General features: G+C 50.1%; 1 protein-coding gene across 1 annotated transcript in view; it reads left to right on the top strand.

Moving 5' to 3' along the window:
* med1 (mediator complex subunit 1) overlaps window positions 1-16,526 on the top strand; it is a 66,710-nt gene extending 50,184 nt beyond the window's left edge. The window contains exons 15-16 of the mRNA XM_084323875.1: window positions 560-665; window positions 11,632-16,526. Of these exons, the coding sequence (XP_084180001.1) occupies window positions 560-665; window positions 11,632-15,541 (4,016 nt within the window). The 3' untranslated portion in view covers window positions 15,542-16,526. The remainder of the gene's footprint in view (window positions 1-559; window positions 666-11,631) is intronic.
* Window positions 16,527-17,021: the final 495 nt, after the last annotated feature.

Here is a 17,021-nt window from a genome sequence, read left to right as displayed (position 1 = left end):
ACACTTGTCAATAGAACCAACTACTACTGCTATCTTCCAGCTAGGGTTCATACTAAGTATGCATACATTCTTTTCGATTAATGTGAAAACCTTAAAGGAACACGTCAACATTATGGGAAATGCGCTTACCATCTTCTCCAGAGAGAGACAAGAAGACCGATACCAATTTCCTCTCTGTGCGTTCAGTAGAAAGCTATCCGGCTGCAAGTTAGCCTAGCTTAGCACAAATGAATTGAAGCAGATACGGACCACTAGCCTAGCTTAAGACTCTGGGGGGGGTGTTTAAGGCCAATGGCATGGATTCAGATGCAATTAGGGTTCCTACTCATCCTGGAAAACCTGGAAATTCAGAGACTAGAAAAACATGGAAAATGTACTAAAATAACCAAATATTCTGGAATTTCTTTATTGTATTTGATCCTCACCTGTTCACAACATACATCTTGTACCCACAAAAGAATTGCTAAATTCTAAATTAATTAATCAATAATTGTATTGATAATTATTATGTTATCTATAGCACCTGTCTTCTTACCAATGTTTCCTCTCCCCCCTACAGTGGTAATGGAGGTGATTGACTCCAGGCAGGTGGCCTGTAAGCTATACAAGGGTCTGTCTGACGCTCTGATCTGCACAGACGATTTCATCACTAAAGTGGTCCAAAGGTAGGTGTCTCTTCTGTCACCAAAGAGATCCATAGAAGACATGTGTGTGGCAGTGTACTTTGATTTACATTTACATTTACATTTAGTCATTTAGCTGACGCTTTTATCCAAAGCGACTTACAAGTTCTGTACGACAAGCCATCAGGAAGAGCACAACTATCAGCTGAGTAACAATGTTCATCAAAGTGTTGAGTGCTACAGTGTATGTAACTGAGGGGTACAATTCCCTGACTGTATTACTAGATATGATACTTACTACCACTACCTTTGTACTTAATATTCGGCCACCCAGTACTCGGCATAAATATATTATGATGAACACTGTCACGTAGATGAAACGGATCCAACACAAATGTACGAATTAGAAATAGGTCTTTATTTCTACACAGCGATGGTGTGTAGAGCAAGCACTTAATCAAATCAATCACATTTATGAATGGGAATTAGTATGCACTTTTATGGCAAGAGTATTCGTCGGTATATCAATAGAGAATGTCCAATCTCTGAAGGCGCAGGTGGTACATATACGACCTGGAATAGTTAAAGGAATAACAGCAATGATACTTTAATGATTATAGACTGGATACACTAGGGGGGGTTAATCCGGTCGCTTGTAAGCCGACAGGAGTAGGAAGGGGGGGGGGGTAGAGTCCGGCTGCCTCATCCGGCCAAGGGTATCCCAGGTGAACCCACTGTAGTGCCGTTCAATGCGCCGGCGATCCTTGGACCGCAGATGAAAGCAGGTGGGCTCTTTGTGGGCCGGCGTCCTCCGGTCCACGGAGGAGAGACGTGAAGCGACCTCGTCTTGCAGAGCGTCTCCTCACCTTGCGTCCTCTCCAGGGGGGGGGGTTCCAACACACGGCAGTGTCGGGGGTCTTTATCCATGGAATAATCAACGTATACAAAGCATAATCCGTGCCTGGGAAGGCGGGCTGTCGTCGGTAGAATAATCCGGTATACAGGTCCACTCGCTCGTCGGCTCTGGGGCTCCTCGGGTGCAATCTCACATGGGGTCGATCATCCTGAATAAGCAGCCAGTTTTCTGCCCGAAACGATGGGGTACTGACTACGGTAGTATTCTCACCGCACGAAGCACTATATATTAACAGACTATTATTAGCTTAATAGACTACGTCCAACTCGACGATATAGTGCCAAATATGACTATTCAAATATTAATATACACGATGTCTCAATACCGATGGTAGGCCGAACTTGGCCTTACTCCCACACGTGGCGTCGCGGGGAGGCTTTACGTCTGTGACTCTATTGGAGGGTAAGAAACTGGACTGAAAAGGAAGTCCTACTTTAGTAGCGCAGTATATATACGCACTATGAACAAATAGTCCCATTAGTGGTGCGGTAGCCAGATTCCTACGCGGAACTAGGACTTGTTCGTACATGTTGAGCGGTACGTTTGAACTGGGTCTGGGGGGTATGGCAGCCTGGCACCAAGGTCTCGACCAATAGTAGAATGGAGACTATTATGGGATGTTCAGTAGGCTAGAATGGATATTCAATGCATATTGTACAAGGAATATACAAGGGATATCAGGGAATATTAGAGAATATACAAATACAATTAAATATATATATAATAATAAATATATATATTCGGTTTAATCTGGCCCTTCACAACAGCCACCCCCTGATTGGTCCCAGACCTAATCAGTTAAGCAGAGACAGATTAATCGCGTTGTCTATTTACACATAAGGGTTTGCTGTAGGGGTCAGTCAACTTCACAAAGTCATAGGGTTATAGGGTCATGGTCATCATCGATTGTGTCTGGGAGTCGGGGCAGTTCTATGAGCCTCGCCACGGGACGGGTGTAAGTGCGACCCTGGACAAGCACTTCAGCTGCTCGGACCTTGCCGTCGGCACCGGTGATCACTTTGCTTACGCGGCCGGCCGGCCACATAGCTCTGGGCAGTGATTGATCAATAATCATGACGACTGTTCCTTCTGTCAAATTGTCTCTCTCCTTTACCCACTTCTGGCGGGTCTGTAGAGATGGTAGGTAGTGCAGTAGGAAACTGCTCCAAAACTTGTCGGCTAATACTTGGCTGTACCTCCACATTCGTCGGCCGTTCGCTTCTTCAGGCCGGTACATTGTCTGGGGTAACGCGGGATCTAGCCGCCCCATCAGGAGTGTGTTGGGGGTAACTGGGTAGATAACAGTGCTCAATCCACAGAACACAGGCTTCTTATTCTCAGCCTCCTCCTGACTGGCTTCCCTCGGGATAGGCGTGGGCCACTCTCCTTCCGGGAGCTTTAGGAATGCTGGGCCGTCACTGTAGACATTGCGACGGGTGAGGTCATCTAGGGGCATTCCCCGGGTGATGACGTCAGCTGGGTTCTGTTTTGTATCAACGTAGCGCCACTCTGTTTCTCCGGTTAACTCTTCGGTTAAGTCTTGAATCTTGGTGACTCTGACTCCCACGAAGACTTTGTACTTGCATGAGTCCGATTTGATCCAGGCGAGTACTGTCGTGGAATCTGACCACAGGATTGTTCTAGACACCGGTATGGTGAGCTCACGTTGGATGAGCGTGGCTAGGTGCGCTCCGGCTAGGGCTGCGCAGAGCTCTAGGCGTGGGATAGATTGTTGCTTGCGTGGGGCTATTCTCGAGCGGGCGAGGACAAATGCTGTGTAGATCTCTCCCCCCTTTTCTTGGGCCCGCAAGTAGGCTACTGATCCGTATGCGACCTCTGAGGCGTCACTGAAGACGTGTAAGTCCATTTTACATGTCTCTGGCCTCACCGTGGGTGGGAAGTAGCTTCGGCGCATATTAACGCCTGGGAGTGAGTGGAGCTCCATCTCCCACTCTCTCCAGGTGGATGCAAGATGTGCGGGAATGGGGTCGTCCCAGCCCTGGTCCTTGTCCCACAATGCTCGTACAATCATTTTTGCCCTGGTGGTGTACGGTAGAATACATCCTAGCGGGTCATATTGTCGGGCGAGTGTTGTGTACACACTCCGACTGGTGGTCGGCGCCGCCGCCGGCCTTCCCTGCTCCGTAGTCAGGGGCTTGTGTCTGTAGTGAAGCGAATCTGTTTTGAATCGCCACACCAATCCCAGGGTCATCTCCTGGGCTTCTCCCGGGATTGTAGCCATCCAGGTCTCGCTGCTGGCTGCCTTGTCCTCGGAGGAGAGGCTGCGCAGTACTTGCGGATCGCTGCTGGCCCACTGCCTGAGATCAAAGCCGCCTTTGATCAATGAGGCGCGGAGTTTAATCGGGAGAGCCTCGGCTTCTTCCTGGGTTGAAAGGCTTTGTAGACAGTTGTCTACGTAGAAGCTGTTCTTTACGCCGTGTCGGACCTCTTCGTCCGCTGCTGGGTCCTCTGCTACATGTTTCTGTAGTGCAAATGTAGCACAGCAGGGGCTGCACGTCGTTCCGAAGGGGAGGACTTCCCATTGGTAGATGGCTGGGTGCTCATCTCCTGGCTTCTCTCTCCATAGGAACCGTAACAGGGGCTTGTCCTCCTCTACTAATCTCACCTGCAGGAACATTCCTTTAATGTCCCCGCTGATGGCCACCCTTTCCTGGCGGAAGCGGAGTAGAACGCCGAGTAGGGAGGGGCCGAGTGTGGGACCGGGCAGTAACTCTTTATTCAGATTTTGGGATCCGATCTGGTAGCTGCAGTTAAATACTATGCGGTCTTTACCGTTGTGATGGACCTTGTGGTGAGGTACGTACCACGATTCAGTGGTCTGGTCAGCCTCTTTAATGTCCATCTTTGTGACGTGTCCCGCTGTGATGAGCTTCTCAATCTCAGCGCGGTATACACTCTCTTGGGCGGGGTTCTTGGCTAAGCGCCGCTCCGTGTTCAGCAGGTACCGTTCTGTGGCGTCTGTCTTGGCGTGGAAAGTAGGCATTCCTTCTCGCCGCAGGAGTGGCGTGGCGTATCTCAACACGCCGTTGACCGGGACTCTCTTGGTCCCTGTCTCGAGGAGGTGAATGGCGTAAATGTCATCTTTAGAGCGAATGTCTTTCTTTCCGTTCTTAAAGGGCATTTGTTCCAAGGTCCATAACCGCTCTACGTGTTGCAGGAGTGCGGTTTCTCCCTCTGTGACTCGGGAGTGGAGACATCTAGTGGCTGTACTTCGGTTGAGAGATTTGGCGAGCGGGCCTTGGAGAGTCCATCCCAAACGGGTCTCGACTGCTGCAGGACAGCCTCGGGGTCCGGTATGAACCCGGTCTATCGGGACAATGAGGTCTGCATGGTCGGAGCCTATCAACAGGGTCGGCATAGCATTGTCTATGAGCGGGATCGGTAACTTGCGCAGATGTACATATTTCTCCATCAGCTTGGCGACGGGGTATGTGTACCGCGACAGTCCTATTTCTTGGCTGGTGAAAGCGTCTGTAATCTGGTACCGTCGCTCAGGCTGGCCGCTTGCTGCGATAGAGAAAGAGACATTCTCGCCCTTTATCGTCTTCAAATCTCGTCTTATTGTCCGAATTGTCATTTGGGTTTCGCTTCCCCGCAGCCCTAGCTGGGCCGCAGCGGAGGCGAGCAGAAGGGTCTTCTCTGACCCGTCATCGAGGACGGCGTAAGTGTCCAGGACTTTATTCTGGTAGCTTAGTGTCACACGCACTACTTTTAGGAGTACTCGGGCTCCACTGCTGCTGGCGGGATCGATGTACATGACGCTCGCTTTGCTGCTGGATGGTGCGGGTGAAGGGCGCCGTCTGTTACTGTCGTGAAGTATGTCCAGATGGGCTCCATCGCACTTGGTGCACCTTTTCTTTAAGCGGCATTCGGCTGCCATGTGTGAGCGCGCACAGCGAAAACAGCGCTTGTTGGACTTTATCCATTGACTTGCTTCCTCCGCGTTCAGCTTGGGGAAGGAGTCACATTGCGCTAGCCAGTGTTCTTTCTCACAGTAGGGGCACACTATCTTCCACTTCTCCGTTCTGGAGGGGGTACTGTGGCTCCTGCTGCTCGGTACTGACTCCGATTGGTGCATCACAGTCACCGATCTTCTTCCATCATTTAGTCGTCTGGTTCCTTCTCTGGAGCCAGGGGTGCTCCGTCCGAATGTATCTAGCCGTAGGCTGCTGACTTCTCTCGCCAGGAAGTCTGCTAGATCGAGGAGGTTCGGTTCGGGGCCATTCGGGTCTCGGTGGTCTCTCTGCTGCCTAAAACGCTCCTGTCGAGCGGGCGGCAGCTTCTCCAAGATCCTTTCCACATTTGAGTTGGCGTAAAGTTCATGCCTCCCCTTCTCTCTCTGCGCTCCCAACATCCCTACCAGGGACTGCACTCTGATGGACAGGTCGTCCAGTGCTCGATTGTCTATTGCTGGGGGTAAGCGGTCGATGTGTCGGATCTCCTGGATCACGTAATCCCATATGCGCCCATACCTCTGGTCCAATGCTACCAGCGCTGCTGTGTATGGGGTGGTGGAAGTCGCGTAGGCGAGCGCTATATTATGTGCGCGGGGTACCTTTAAGTGCTTCAGTAGGATGGCGTATTTGTGGCGTTCATCCAATACATCCACCAACATGGTCTCCAGACACATGCGGAGTTCTGTATACTGGGCCCGGTTCTCTTGGGTGAAGTCGGGTACCATAGGCGTGCCAATGTATGACGCTGACTGTGGATACATCGGCAAGCGTTGGGGGAGAGGCCTCCTAGGCGAGTCTCCTCCCGCTCCTTGGTATGGGCTGGTACCGGCAGTGTACCATGGCCCGCTTGTCCAGGTGCTGTTCCTCGGTGCGGGTCGTGCGTCGTGCTCACCCGTGTATAGGGTCGGGGGTCTGTAGCGCAGCTCCGCGGGAGTATAGCCTGGGCTGTACCGGACCTCCTGGTCCGGTAGAGTACTGTGCTGTCGTCGGGCGTGGTTCTCCTCCTCTTCCTCTTCGTCTTCAGTTAGGTCATCCAGTGCTTGTAGTCTCTGGTTTAGCCTCTCCACAGAATATGCTGCTCCTTCCCGGTTGCTAGGTCTCGCTTGGACCGGTGGGGGGAGGTGGTCTGTGGGGGGTATAGACCTCGTCTGTTGGTCAAGTTCAGGGTTGTTTACTCGGCTAGGGGATGCCGCCCTGGAGGTGTGTCTAGACGAGTTCCTGGAGCCTCTGGCGGAGGGAGAGGGTGTTGTCCGTCTGATCAGCTGTTCTATTAGTTGCGCTTGCTGTCTGTCGCGCTCTGCGTCCCGTAGAGCACCAGCAGCTGCTCGCTGGCTGTCTGCTCGGTCTCGGGCCACATTCTCTTCCCTCTGAATGCGTCTTATTTCTAGACGTATATGCTCTTCTTCGCTCCGCTGCTGGATCTGCAGTCGGTCGCGTTCAGCAGCGGCGTTCAGGCTGATGAGGAAGGCCTGCTGTAGGGTCCTCTCTGCCTCGCTGGGAGAAGGCGGTTGTATAGGGGAGCCTTCCCTCGGGGTACTCCTTGCGGAGCCTTGGAGCTCTATCTCCACGGTGCTCTCCCCGTCTTCTTCCGTGCCGAGTTCTCTCTCGGTAGCGTTGTATTCCTCCCGGGACTCATCGGGGACTACTTCTTCAGTACTGGCGGGGTGTGAAGTCATGTCTGGTTCCCACTGGTCCCCACCGTGAACTTGGTCAGTTACATTAGAACCCATAGGGGCCTCTATGGTCGGGGTAGTCTGGGCGTTGGGGTTAGACATACTTTTACTTTCTAGTTTTACCGCGTTTACTGTTAGTAGAAGACTAGGTTGTTGACTGACAGCGTACGCCTCTAAGTACTGAGGGAGCCGTCGTTCGCGCTGCGGGCGTTGGTTAGGAGGATCGTTTCGTGGAGTGTTCATCATAGGCCATTTCAATATTAATAACACTATATTAATATTACACTAATTACCCTCCGGCTCGAAGGACCAATTGTAACTGAGGGGTACAATTCCCTGACTATTACTAGATATGATACTTACTACCACTACCTTTGTACTTAATATTCGGCCACCCAGTACTCGGCATAAATATATTATGATGAACACTGTCACGTAGATGAAACGGATCCAACACAAATGTACGAATTAGAAATAGGTCTTTATTTCTACACAGCGATGGTGTGTAGAGCAAGCACTTAATCAAATCAATCACATTTATGAATGGGAATTAGTATGCACTTTTATGGCAAGAGTATTCGTCGGTATATCAATAGAGAATGTCCAATCTCTGAAGGCGCAGGTGGTACATATACGACCTGGAATAGTTAAAGGAATAACAGCAATGATACTTTAATGATTATAGACTGGATACACTAGGGGGGGTTAATCCGGTCGCTTGTAAGCCGACAGGAGTAGGAAGGGGGGGGGGGGGTAGAGTCCGGCTGCCTCATCCGGCCAAGGGTATCCCAGGTGAACCCACTGTAGTGCCGTTCAATGCGCCGGCGATCCTTGGACCGCAGATGAAAGCAGGTGGGCTCTTTGTGGGCCGGCGTCCTCCGGTCCACGGAGGAGAGACGTGAAGCGACCTCGTCTTGCAGAGCGTCTCCTCACCTTGCGTCCTCTCCAGGGGGGGGGGGTTCCAACACACGGCAGTGTCGGGGGTCTTTATCCATGGAATAATCAACGTATACAAAGCATAATCCGTGCCTGGGAAGGTGGGCTGTCGTCGGTAGAATAATCCGGTATACTGGTCCACTCGCTCGTCGGCTCTGGGGCTCCTCGGGTGCAATCTCACATGGGGTCGATCATCCTGAATAAGCAGCCAGTTTTCTGCCCGAAACGATGGGGTACTGACTACGGTAGTATTCTCACCGCACGAAGCACTATATATTAACAGACTATTATTAGCTTAATAGACTACGTCCAACTCGACGATATAGTGCCAAATATGACTATTCAAATATTAATATACACGATGTCTCAATACCGATGGTAGGCCGAACTTGGCCTTACTCCCACACGTGGCGTCGCGGGGAGGCTTTACGTCTGTGACTCTATTGGAGGGTAAGAAACTGGACTGAAAAGGAAGTCCTACTTTAGTAGCGCAGTATATATACGCACTATGAACAAATAGTCCCATTAGTGGTGCGGTAGCCAGATTCCTACGCGGAACTAGGACTTGTTCGTACATGTTGAGCGGTACGTTTGAACTGGGTCTGGGGGGTATGGCAGCCTGGCACCAAGGTCTCGACCAATAGTAGAATGGAGACTATTATGGGATGTTCAGTAGGCTAGAATGGATATTCAATGCATATTGTACAAGGAATATACAAGGGATATCAGGGAATATTAGAGAATATACAAATACAATTAAATATATATATAATAATAAATATATATATTCGGTTTAATCTGGCCCTTCACAACAGTGTAGGTTAGTTAGTTAGTTGATAACATGTTGATAGTTGATAGTTGATAACATGAGATTCATAGATGACACGTGTGTGGCAGTGTACTTTGATAACATGAGATCCATAGAAGACATGTGTGTGGCAGTGTACTTTGATAACATGAGATCCATAGAAGACACGTGTGTCAGGGTTTCCGTTAGAAAAAATTGTTGCCGGCCTCAGTGTCCGGTAGATTTCAATCTACCGGTCAAATGAGAGAAATTCCGGTCAGAGTTTATTGAGCTTAAAAACAATTGATAGGCAAAAGAATGACAACAAAACAAAAGAATGACATCATCAAGGCATGTAGATTTATAATATTTTACTTAAAACTAGGCTACTTTTGCGTATAGTCATTATATTCCAAATAAAATAAGTCCCGAGACTCCGTGCTGCTGCCGACTTTAAATCAAATAGGTGTCTGTGGGCAGTCGCCCGACATTAACACTTTGGCTGCCATGGGTTAAATTCATTATCAACCGTAGGTTGCCGGCTCTATTTGTCTATAGAGAAAGTCCCCTTCTTTGCAGGGCTATAACTTTTTAAATTCTATTGCTACATTGCCATTATTAGGGCCCATTCAAAGTCCTATATGTATTGTTCATTGTGTAGCAACGTTAAACTTTTTCATTCACATATTCATAGTAAAGTATGGTCTAATGTATAAGTATGTTTTCATCTCTTTCTGCAGCTTTCTCCAGAACGTGATCTATAGCCCCAAATACATTATATTGATGATGCAATACAGTTTTATGGCAATCAGCGCGATATAAAAAATTCCAACTAGACGTACTTCTAGAAGTTACTACACGTCATCTGATGTTGACCGGATGGGCTAGGGGGCGTCTATAATTCCGTGGGCAGCATTATACCAATCATCTAATGTGGGTCAAATGTTGATAATAGCAGTTAGTATCGAAGACGGTAACTTTACACGCTAAAACTCACCCCAGTCTCCGCGCGCCGTTGGGCGATCATCGTAGAGTAGAAATGTTATCATTATGGGATGTAGATTTACCCGGTCCATCTCCAGCTTGTATAATGGTATATACGTCCAAATCATGTTGTTTATCGAGTTATTGGCAATCGATCGCTGTGTATTGTGACGAGCTAGAATGCCGGGACCTATAGCGAGTGCCCGGAAGTAATACGGCCGTCCAGCACAACCTCTATGGCACTTCCTGTTAAGCGATTGCGCCGATCGGCCACCAGATGGCGCTCCTGAACCGCCAGAGAGTTCAGTGGGTCCTCCTGGTGGATCTCAGGCCAGCGGAGGGGACATATGAATCCGATCCCAGATTTTTGAAATATTGATATTAAAGACGCTGTAAAGCGTCTTCGGCAACTTGAGCATGGCTGGGAATGACGTGTTTAAGCGTTTGCCGGCACCCAAAGTGTTAATAAACGAATATATATTCCGTTATATTGGACATTTGTATTAATTATATCAAGCGAAGAACTGAGAAATTTGGCAGAGAGAGACGGCAACATTATCGTGGGTTTGCGTGACGACTCTCTCTCTCTCCACCTCGCAACGACTTATTTGCGAGAGTATGTCGATGCAGAGCAGCAGATTCAGCTGTTTTCTGGCTCTTTTCTGGCTCTATCTGGGGACCGCTCAGCAGCGCCCCCCACCCAACAGCTGAATTGCCAATGGCTGAATTGGAGTACTGCACTGTGCCGCTGCTGCTCCGGCTCTGCAGCTGCACATGCACTCCAAACCCAGCACTAAGCTCTCGCTGACAACGTCGTTGTCATTATTAGAAGCAACGATGAAACAAATGTAATGATTGTTTCGTTCATCGCATAGGCTATTTAATTTTAGCCTATTTTAATACAATTCAAATAATCAAATTGTGCTTAGAGGGAATTATTTTCACCGGACATTAAGACCGGAGAGATTAAATATGTCGGACTTCAACAGATTTTGCCGGTCAAATACCGGCTAACGGAAACGCTGACGTGTGTGGCAGTGTACTTTGATAACATGAGATCCATAGAAGACACGTGTGTGGCAATACATGAGTGTTGAAATGTTGAGTTAGAAGTAGGGGTACAAGTACTGAGGGTACAAGTATGTTCCTCACTTTCTGACTAACAAATTAAATATAAAAAATTAAATGTACCTGTGTCACAGTCAAATCACCATGGATACTGTCATAATGTCCTAATGTCACTGTCTATGGAGCAGCTCCAGGATTTCTTGGTGACATCATCACCAGAGTCTTGTCTCTCAGGTGATCAGCTTAAGGAGATACTTGTTTATATTCACACATCAAAACTGAGCTGCACAGTATTATAGAAATAATAATAACAACATAACCGGCTCCTTAACAAACAAAGGCAGGGCCAGTTTTATCCCCTCTGCTATGAGACTCCTTAACAAACCGAGACGGGCCAGTTTCATCTGGGTGGGTAAATGATGACTTAGCACTGCTTCTCTATATCAAAGAAGAAGAAATGTAACTTCTGCGTTGGCTCCTTTTAGACACGTTCATGTTACTTCCTGTGAATCATGGAAATTATCACTCTTCCTGTATCTCTGTAGTTTATATCTTCTTCTAGCCTCCTCCGCCTTGTACAAGACGATTTCAAAGAGATAAAAAAAAGAAAATTGGATATTTATGTTGTCGATCAATACTGTAGCCAACCATCTCCTCCATTCCCCAGATGCATGTCCATTCCTGTGACCATGCGGGCCATCCGGAGGAAAGCGGAGACCATCCAGGCCGACACGCCGGCCCTCTCCCTCATCACAGAGCAGGTGGAGATCATGGTGAAGAAGCACCTGCCGCCCGCCGGTAGTCCCAGCTACAACATGGCAGCAGGCTCAGATGGCACCAACCCCATGGGCCTTCCCGGGCTGGCAGGGGGCAACACGCCTACAGGAGGTGGGGCCCCCGGGGGACCCAATTTCACAGGCCCCATCACCCCTTTGTTCGGGATGAACCGCGGGCAGGGCCAAGGAGGAGAGTGCGTTCCCCAAGGTGGGGCCACTGGTCAGCAACAGCAGCAACAACAACAACAACAACAGCAACAACAACAAGGTCAGAGTCACTCAGATGATTACAGCAAAGTCACCCAGAACCCCATCCTCACCAGTCTGCTGCAGATCACTGGAAATGTAGGCTCAAGCCCCAGCTCCCAGAATGCACCCCCACAGCCCCATCAAACACCGCCCCCAACCTCATCGCCTGCCAGCAACACCAAGAATCACCCCATGCTGATGAACCTGCTGAAGGACAACCCCACGCAAGACTTTGCAGCACTGTACGGTTCCAGTCCGCTGGAGAGGCAGAATTCGTCGTCTGGCTCACCGCACACAGAAGGCATGGCCGGCGCTTGTCCGGGAACGGGCACCAAGGGCAAGAAGAAGCGTCCACGGACAGATAAGGGTGGTGGGATGCCCGGGGCCGGCAGTGGAGGTGGTGGGATGGGCATGAAATCACAGCAAGCGTCTATGCAGCAGCACCACCAACACCAAACGACACACGAGGACGACTTCCACCGCGAGCTCTTCTCTATGGACGTCGATGCCTCCCAGAACCCCATCTTTGACGTCAATCTTCCCGGCGACGGCTTAGACACGCCCCATAGCATCACACCGGCACCCAGCCAGTGCGGGACCCCACCCTCTGGCCCTGGGGTGCCCTACCACGCACAGTCGCACGTCCAGTCTCAGCAACAGCAGCAGCAGCCTCTACCACCTCGGATGGTGCGCCTCTCCAGCTCTGACAGCATTGGAGCCGATATCACTGAGATCCTTTCTGATTTGCCAGAGCAGACGGGCAAAGGCAGCAGTGGGGGCCATGGTCAGCACCACATGGGCAGTGGTGGGGAGGATGGAGGCCCTCTGGGCACCCCCATCCGCGACTCCTCCAGCTCAGGCCAGGGCAGCGCTGTGTTCGACTCGGCAGACATCTTCAATACGAACAGCAATGAGAATCCCTTCACGGATGCTGCCGACCTGATTGCTGACGCAACCGGCACTGCCGCAACACCTACCAGTGACTCCTCTTCTACCATCTTCTTCCCTGATGCAGCCGACTTCAATGCTGACCTGTTGACCTCAGGCCACAGCTTCCCCCCCTACTTTGACAGCCCGCCGAGTGGTGACGGAGACATGGACCTGGTCAAGGGCTTTGATGGGAGCAGCCAGCAGAACACTCCAGCAGGAACTCCCAAAAACCCCACCCCGCATGGGCAGAGCACCCCAGAGCCCTCGTTGAAAGACCCTTTTGATATAGGGCTAGTTTTTGTGGGCAACAGCGGCGGCGGCAAACCTCTTTTGGGCCAAGGTCCTGATTTGGGGGACACACACTCGTCCCATGGAGGGGGCGCTCAGAGCCCCCTCATGATGGGCCTCGGAGGGGCGGGCGGGGACTTTAAAAGTGCAGAGACCAAAGTAAAACAACAGCAACAGGGACTCATGAGGCCGAAGGATGAGAACGGAGGCAGCGGTGGGAGCAGTTCGGGAATGGGGATGAGTGGCACCGGCTCAACTGAGGGAAAACAGGTGAAACGCAGCAGGACACCGTCTAGTGAGGGAAAGTCCAAAGAAAAACCCCCTAAACGCAAGAAGTTGGACCCTGACGGCAAGTCCCCCTCTCACAGCTCAGGCGGGCGACCGTACACCCCACCCAGCGGTGGCTCGGGCTCCGGCGGGAGCATGAGCGGTGGAGGCTCCAAATCTCCCGGTAGCTCGGGGCGCTCACAGACTCCTCCCGGAGGCGCTACCCCGCCCATTCCCAAAATCACCATTCAGATCCCCAAAGGGACCCTGTCTGGAGGGAAAACCTCATCCCACGGAGGGTACACCTCCAGTAGTTCAGCCACTAGCGGCACAGGAGGGGCAGGGGGCACCGGCAGCAGTAGTAAGAGCCACCATTCACACTCATCTTCCTCCTCCGGGAAGATCAAGACCAAAGAGGGTTCCATGGCTCAGGGCAACAGCTCCAAACCGGGAGGTGTTGGAGGCGGTGTTGGAGGTGGACCATCTCAGTCCAAAAGCTCCACTCAGGGAATGGGGGTTGGCAAGCCAGGCTCTTCCCCCATCACCAAACATGGACTCTCCGGGCCAGGGGGCAGTAGTGGTGGAATGGGGAGCGGGAATAAGATCAAGCCTCAGGGGGGCAAACCTCCTGGGTCACTTATGAATCCCAGCATCAAGCCCAACATTTCTCCTTCTCACTCCCGCTCCGGAAGCTCTGGCGATAAGTTGTCATCCCCCATGAAGATGCAACAGTCCCAGGTTCCAGGAACTCCCCCTTCCTCCAAGGCTAAATCCCCTATGGGCTCTGGGGGCGGCAGCTCCGGAGGGTCAAAGTCTTCCTCTGGCGGGGGAATGGGCTCCCAAAAGCCAATGGGTGGTGGCTCCTCCTCCGGCTCCGCATCGTCCTCATCTTCCTCCAGCTCCTCCTCTTCCTCTGGCTCCATGGCCTTCTCGGGAGGCTCCCAGTCTCAGTATGTGGGTGGTAGTGGTGGAGGGGGAGTAGGAGGAGGAAGTGGAGGTGGTGGTGGTAGTGGGGGAGGGGGAGGTAGTGGTGGGGGAGGAGGTGGTGGTGGAGGAGGAGGAGGTGGAGGTGGGGGTCAGAACAACTCCAACAACCCAAACGCCAAAGGCAAGTCTCCTAGCCGTAACAAGAAGCCTTCCCTAACGGCGGTCATAGACAAGCTGAAGAGCGTGGGAGGTGGAGGAGTGGAGGACGGATGCGAAGTTGGACCACCAGGAGGCAGCGGTGGTGGTGGGCCCGCCCCCGGTCCTGGAAACATACCCGGTGGTGGACCCCCCAACCTGGGTCCTTCCAAGCACGTCATGTCATCCCAAGGTGGGGACTATAAGCGGGAAAAGTCTGATAAAGAGGCCAAAGCCAAGGTGTCCGTTTCAGGGGGGAACAGTGGGGATAAGAAGCCGATGGACCCAAAGGCTGGAGGGGTGGGTGGGACCGGTCTGGCCAAAATAATCATCAGCAAGCCGGACGGCGGCTCACCCAGCATCAAGGCCAAGGTCACCCTCCAGAAGGCTGGAGAAGGTGACTCCATGCGCCAGCAGCTCTCTGGTTTGAAAGCCTCCCCGCTGTTCAGCGGCTCCACCCCGAAGCACGACCGCTCGTCCCCCAGCCACAGCCGCTCGCCGGGCTACACCCCGCTCAACCACGACAGCGAGAGCGAGTCGGGCAGCAGCTCGGTAGCCGAGAAGTCCCACCAGAACAGCCCCAGTTCGGACGACGACCAGACCACACGGCCATCGATGACGTCGCAGGACTACATGAGCTCCGTGTCCCTCGGCTCGGGCGAGAAGCACAAGAAGCACAAGAAGGAGAAGAAGAAGCAGAAGGAGCGTGAGAGGGACCGGGACAGAGAGCGCGACCGGGAGAAGGACAAGAAGAAGTCATCCATGTCCATGGGCCCGTCCTCGCACCCCCTGAAGGCGGACAGCTGGTCGCGCTCCTCGCCCATCTCGGCATCAGACTCATCCCTGTCCCTGCTGGGCTCAGAGCGGCCCTCCCGGCCCAGTCCGGTGTATATGAGAAACGAGGACGATGACCTCATGGACTCCGCCCTCACCGGCAACATTTGATCCCTTTTTATTTTATTTTTATTAGGGCTGTCCCTTCATTGTCTACAACCTGATAGCTAGGGTCGAAGTTGATGTTTTTTCATCATTTTTAATCGTTTCACTTTTGTTTCACTTTTGTTTCCCATGATTTTTGTCATGTCACGCCTATAACATTCACTCCTCCGGCATCGGAAATACTAAAATGTATTGGTTGTTTACTAACAATAGCTCTAAAGACTCATTTAGCATTTTTCATTCACATGCAGGAGGATGATAATGCAGGAACAGGCATTTTTACAGATTTCCTTTTATTACATGGACAATTTTATCATTCACTGAAAACCTATGATACATTTTTTCGTCAGTCAGGGACGGCCCCATTTTACATCGGAAGTGTACATTTTTAGCTGGAGTTTATTGAGATGAGACAGAACGCCCTAGAAATATATTGATATTCATCACAGTATAAAATGGAAATGTATGTATGAAAAAATTATCTATTTTGTGCATGTTGACTGGAAGCAACTCATTGACGATCACTGTGTTATTTAGATCTATTGCTATTATATTTGATATGTTTTAAGCACTCGCAAATAAGTCCTATTCTCCATTGGATAAAGCGTTGGCCCAGAAGGGCCATCAGCAGAGGGCGCTGTTGGCCCTGAATGAGTTAATAAACCTTTCATAATCATTAAAAAATTCTAAACTATGTTTTTTCAAGATACAAGAATATGTTTTCAAAAATAACCATGACATTTAAAAAAAAAAATATATATATTTTAAAGCAAGAAGTGAACAGTGTTTTAATTGCCTTCATTTGTTTATCAGACTGGGACATTTGTAGATTTTGATACCTTTTAAATTGTTGCTTTGTAGTTCAGTGTGAATGAGACCGATGTGAGGAAGGATGACATTTACCAATATTATTATTAACATTATTATTTTTGACTGTGTATAGGTTTTACGGCTTGAAATAAACATTTCAGTCCTGGAAAATGTTGTCAACTTGCCATTAAATATGATTGATTATACCATGGCCTGAATACTATTTTCTGTTTAATCACCTTTCTAAATTCATCCGCTATCCAACTGACATATCAACTTGATAAACTAACGCCCGGGAAGGAAAACACACTCACTGTCTGAATATCATAGCCTACTTCTGAAGTATAAACAAACTACTGCTGTGCAGATTTCAATAAAACAAGACAATTCTGAGTCAAAGGTAGGCTATGTTTTAGTTTTGGCATTTGATGTGTCTTTACAGATGAATTGCCTTTGAAAAATCTAAGCAGATCGATCGCAACAAATGCCAAAACAAACACGTACCTTTGACTCAGAATTGTCTGTTGTATTGAAATCTACACTGCAGTAGTTTGTTTATACTTCAGAAGTATGGTATTTACACTTGGCACAAAATGAATGGAAGTGAATCAGGAGTGATAAATTCATGAATTGCTAAGTTCTTTGGGGGGGGGGAAGCAATGCTTTCAGTAGAGAG

Source organism: Notolepis coatsorum, assembly GCF_963971535.1.
Source record: "Notolepis coatsorum genome assembly, chromosome: 10".
NCBI lineage: Eukaryota > Metazoa > Chordata > Actinopteri > Aulopiformes > Paralepididae > Notolepis > Notolepis coatsorum.
This window is presented reverse-complemented; position numbering and strand designations above follow the sequence as displayed.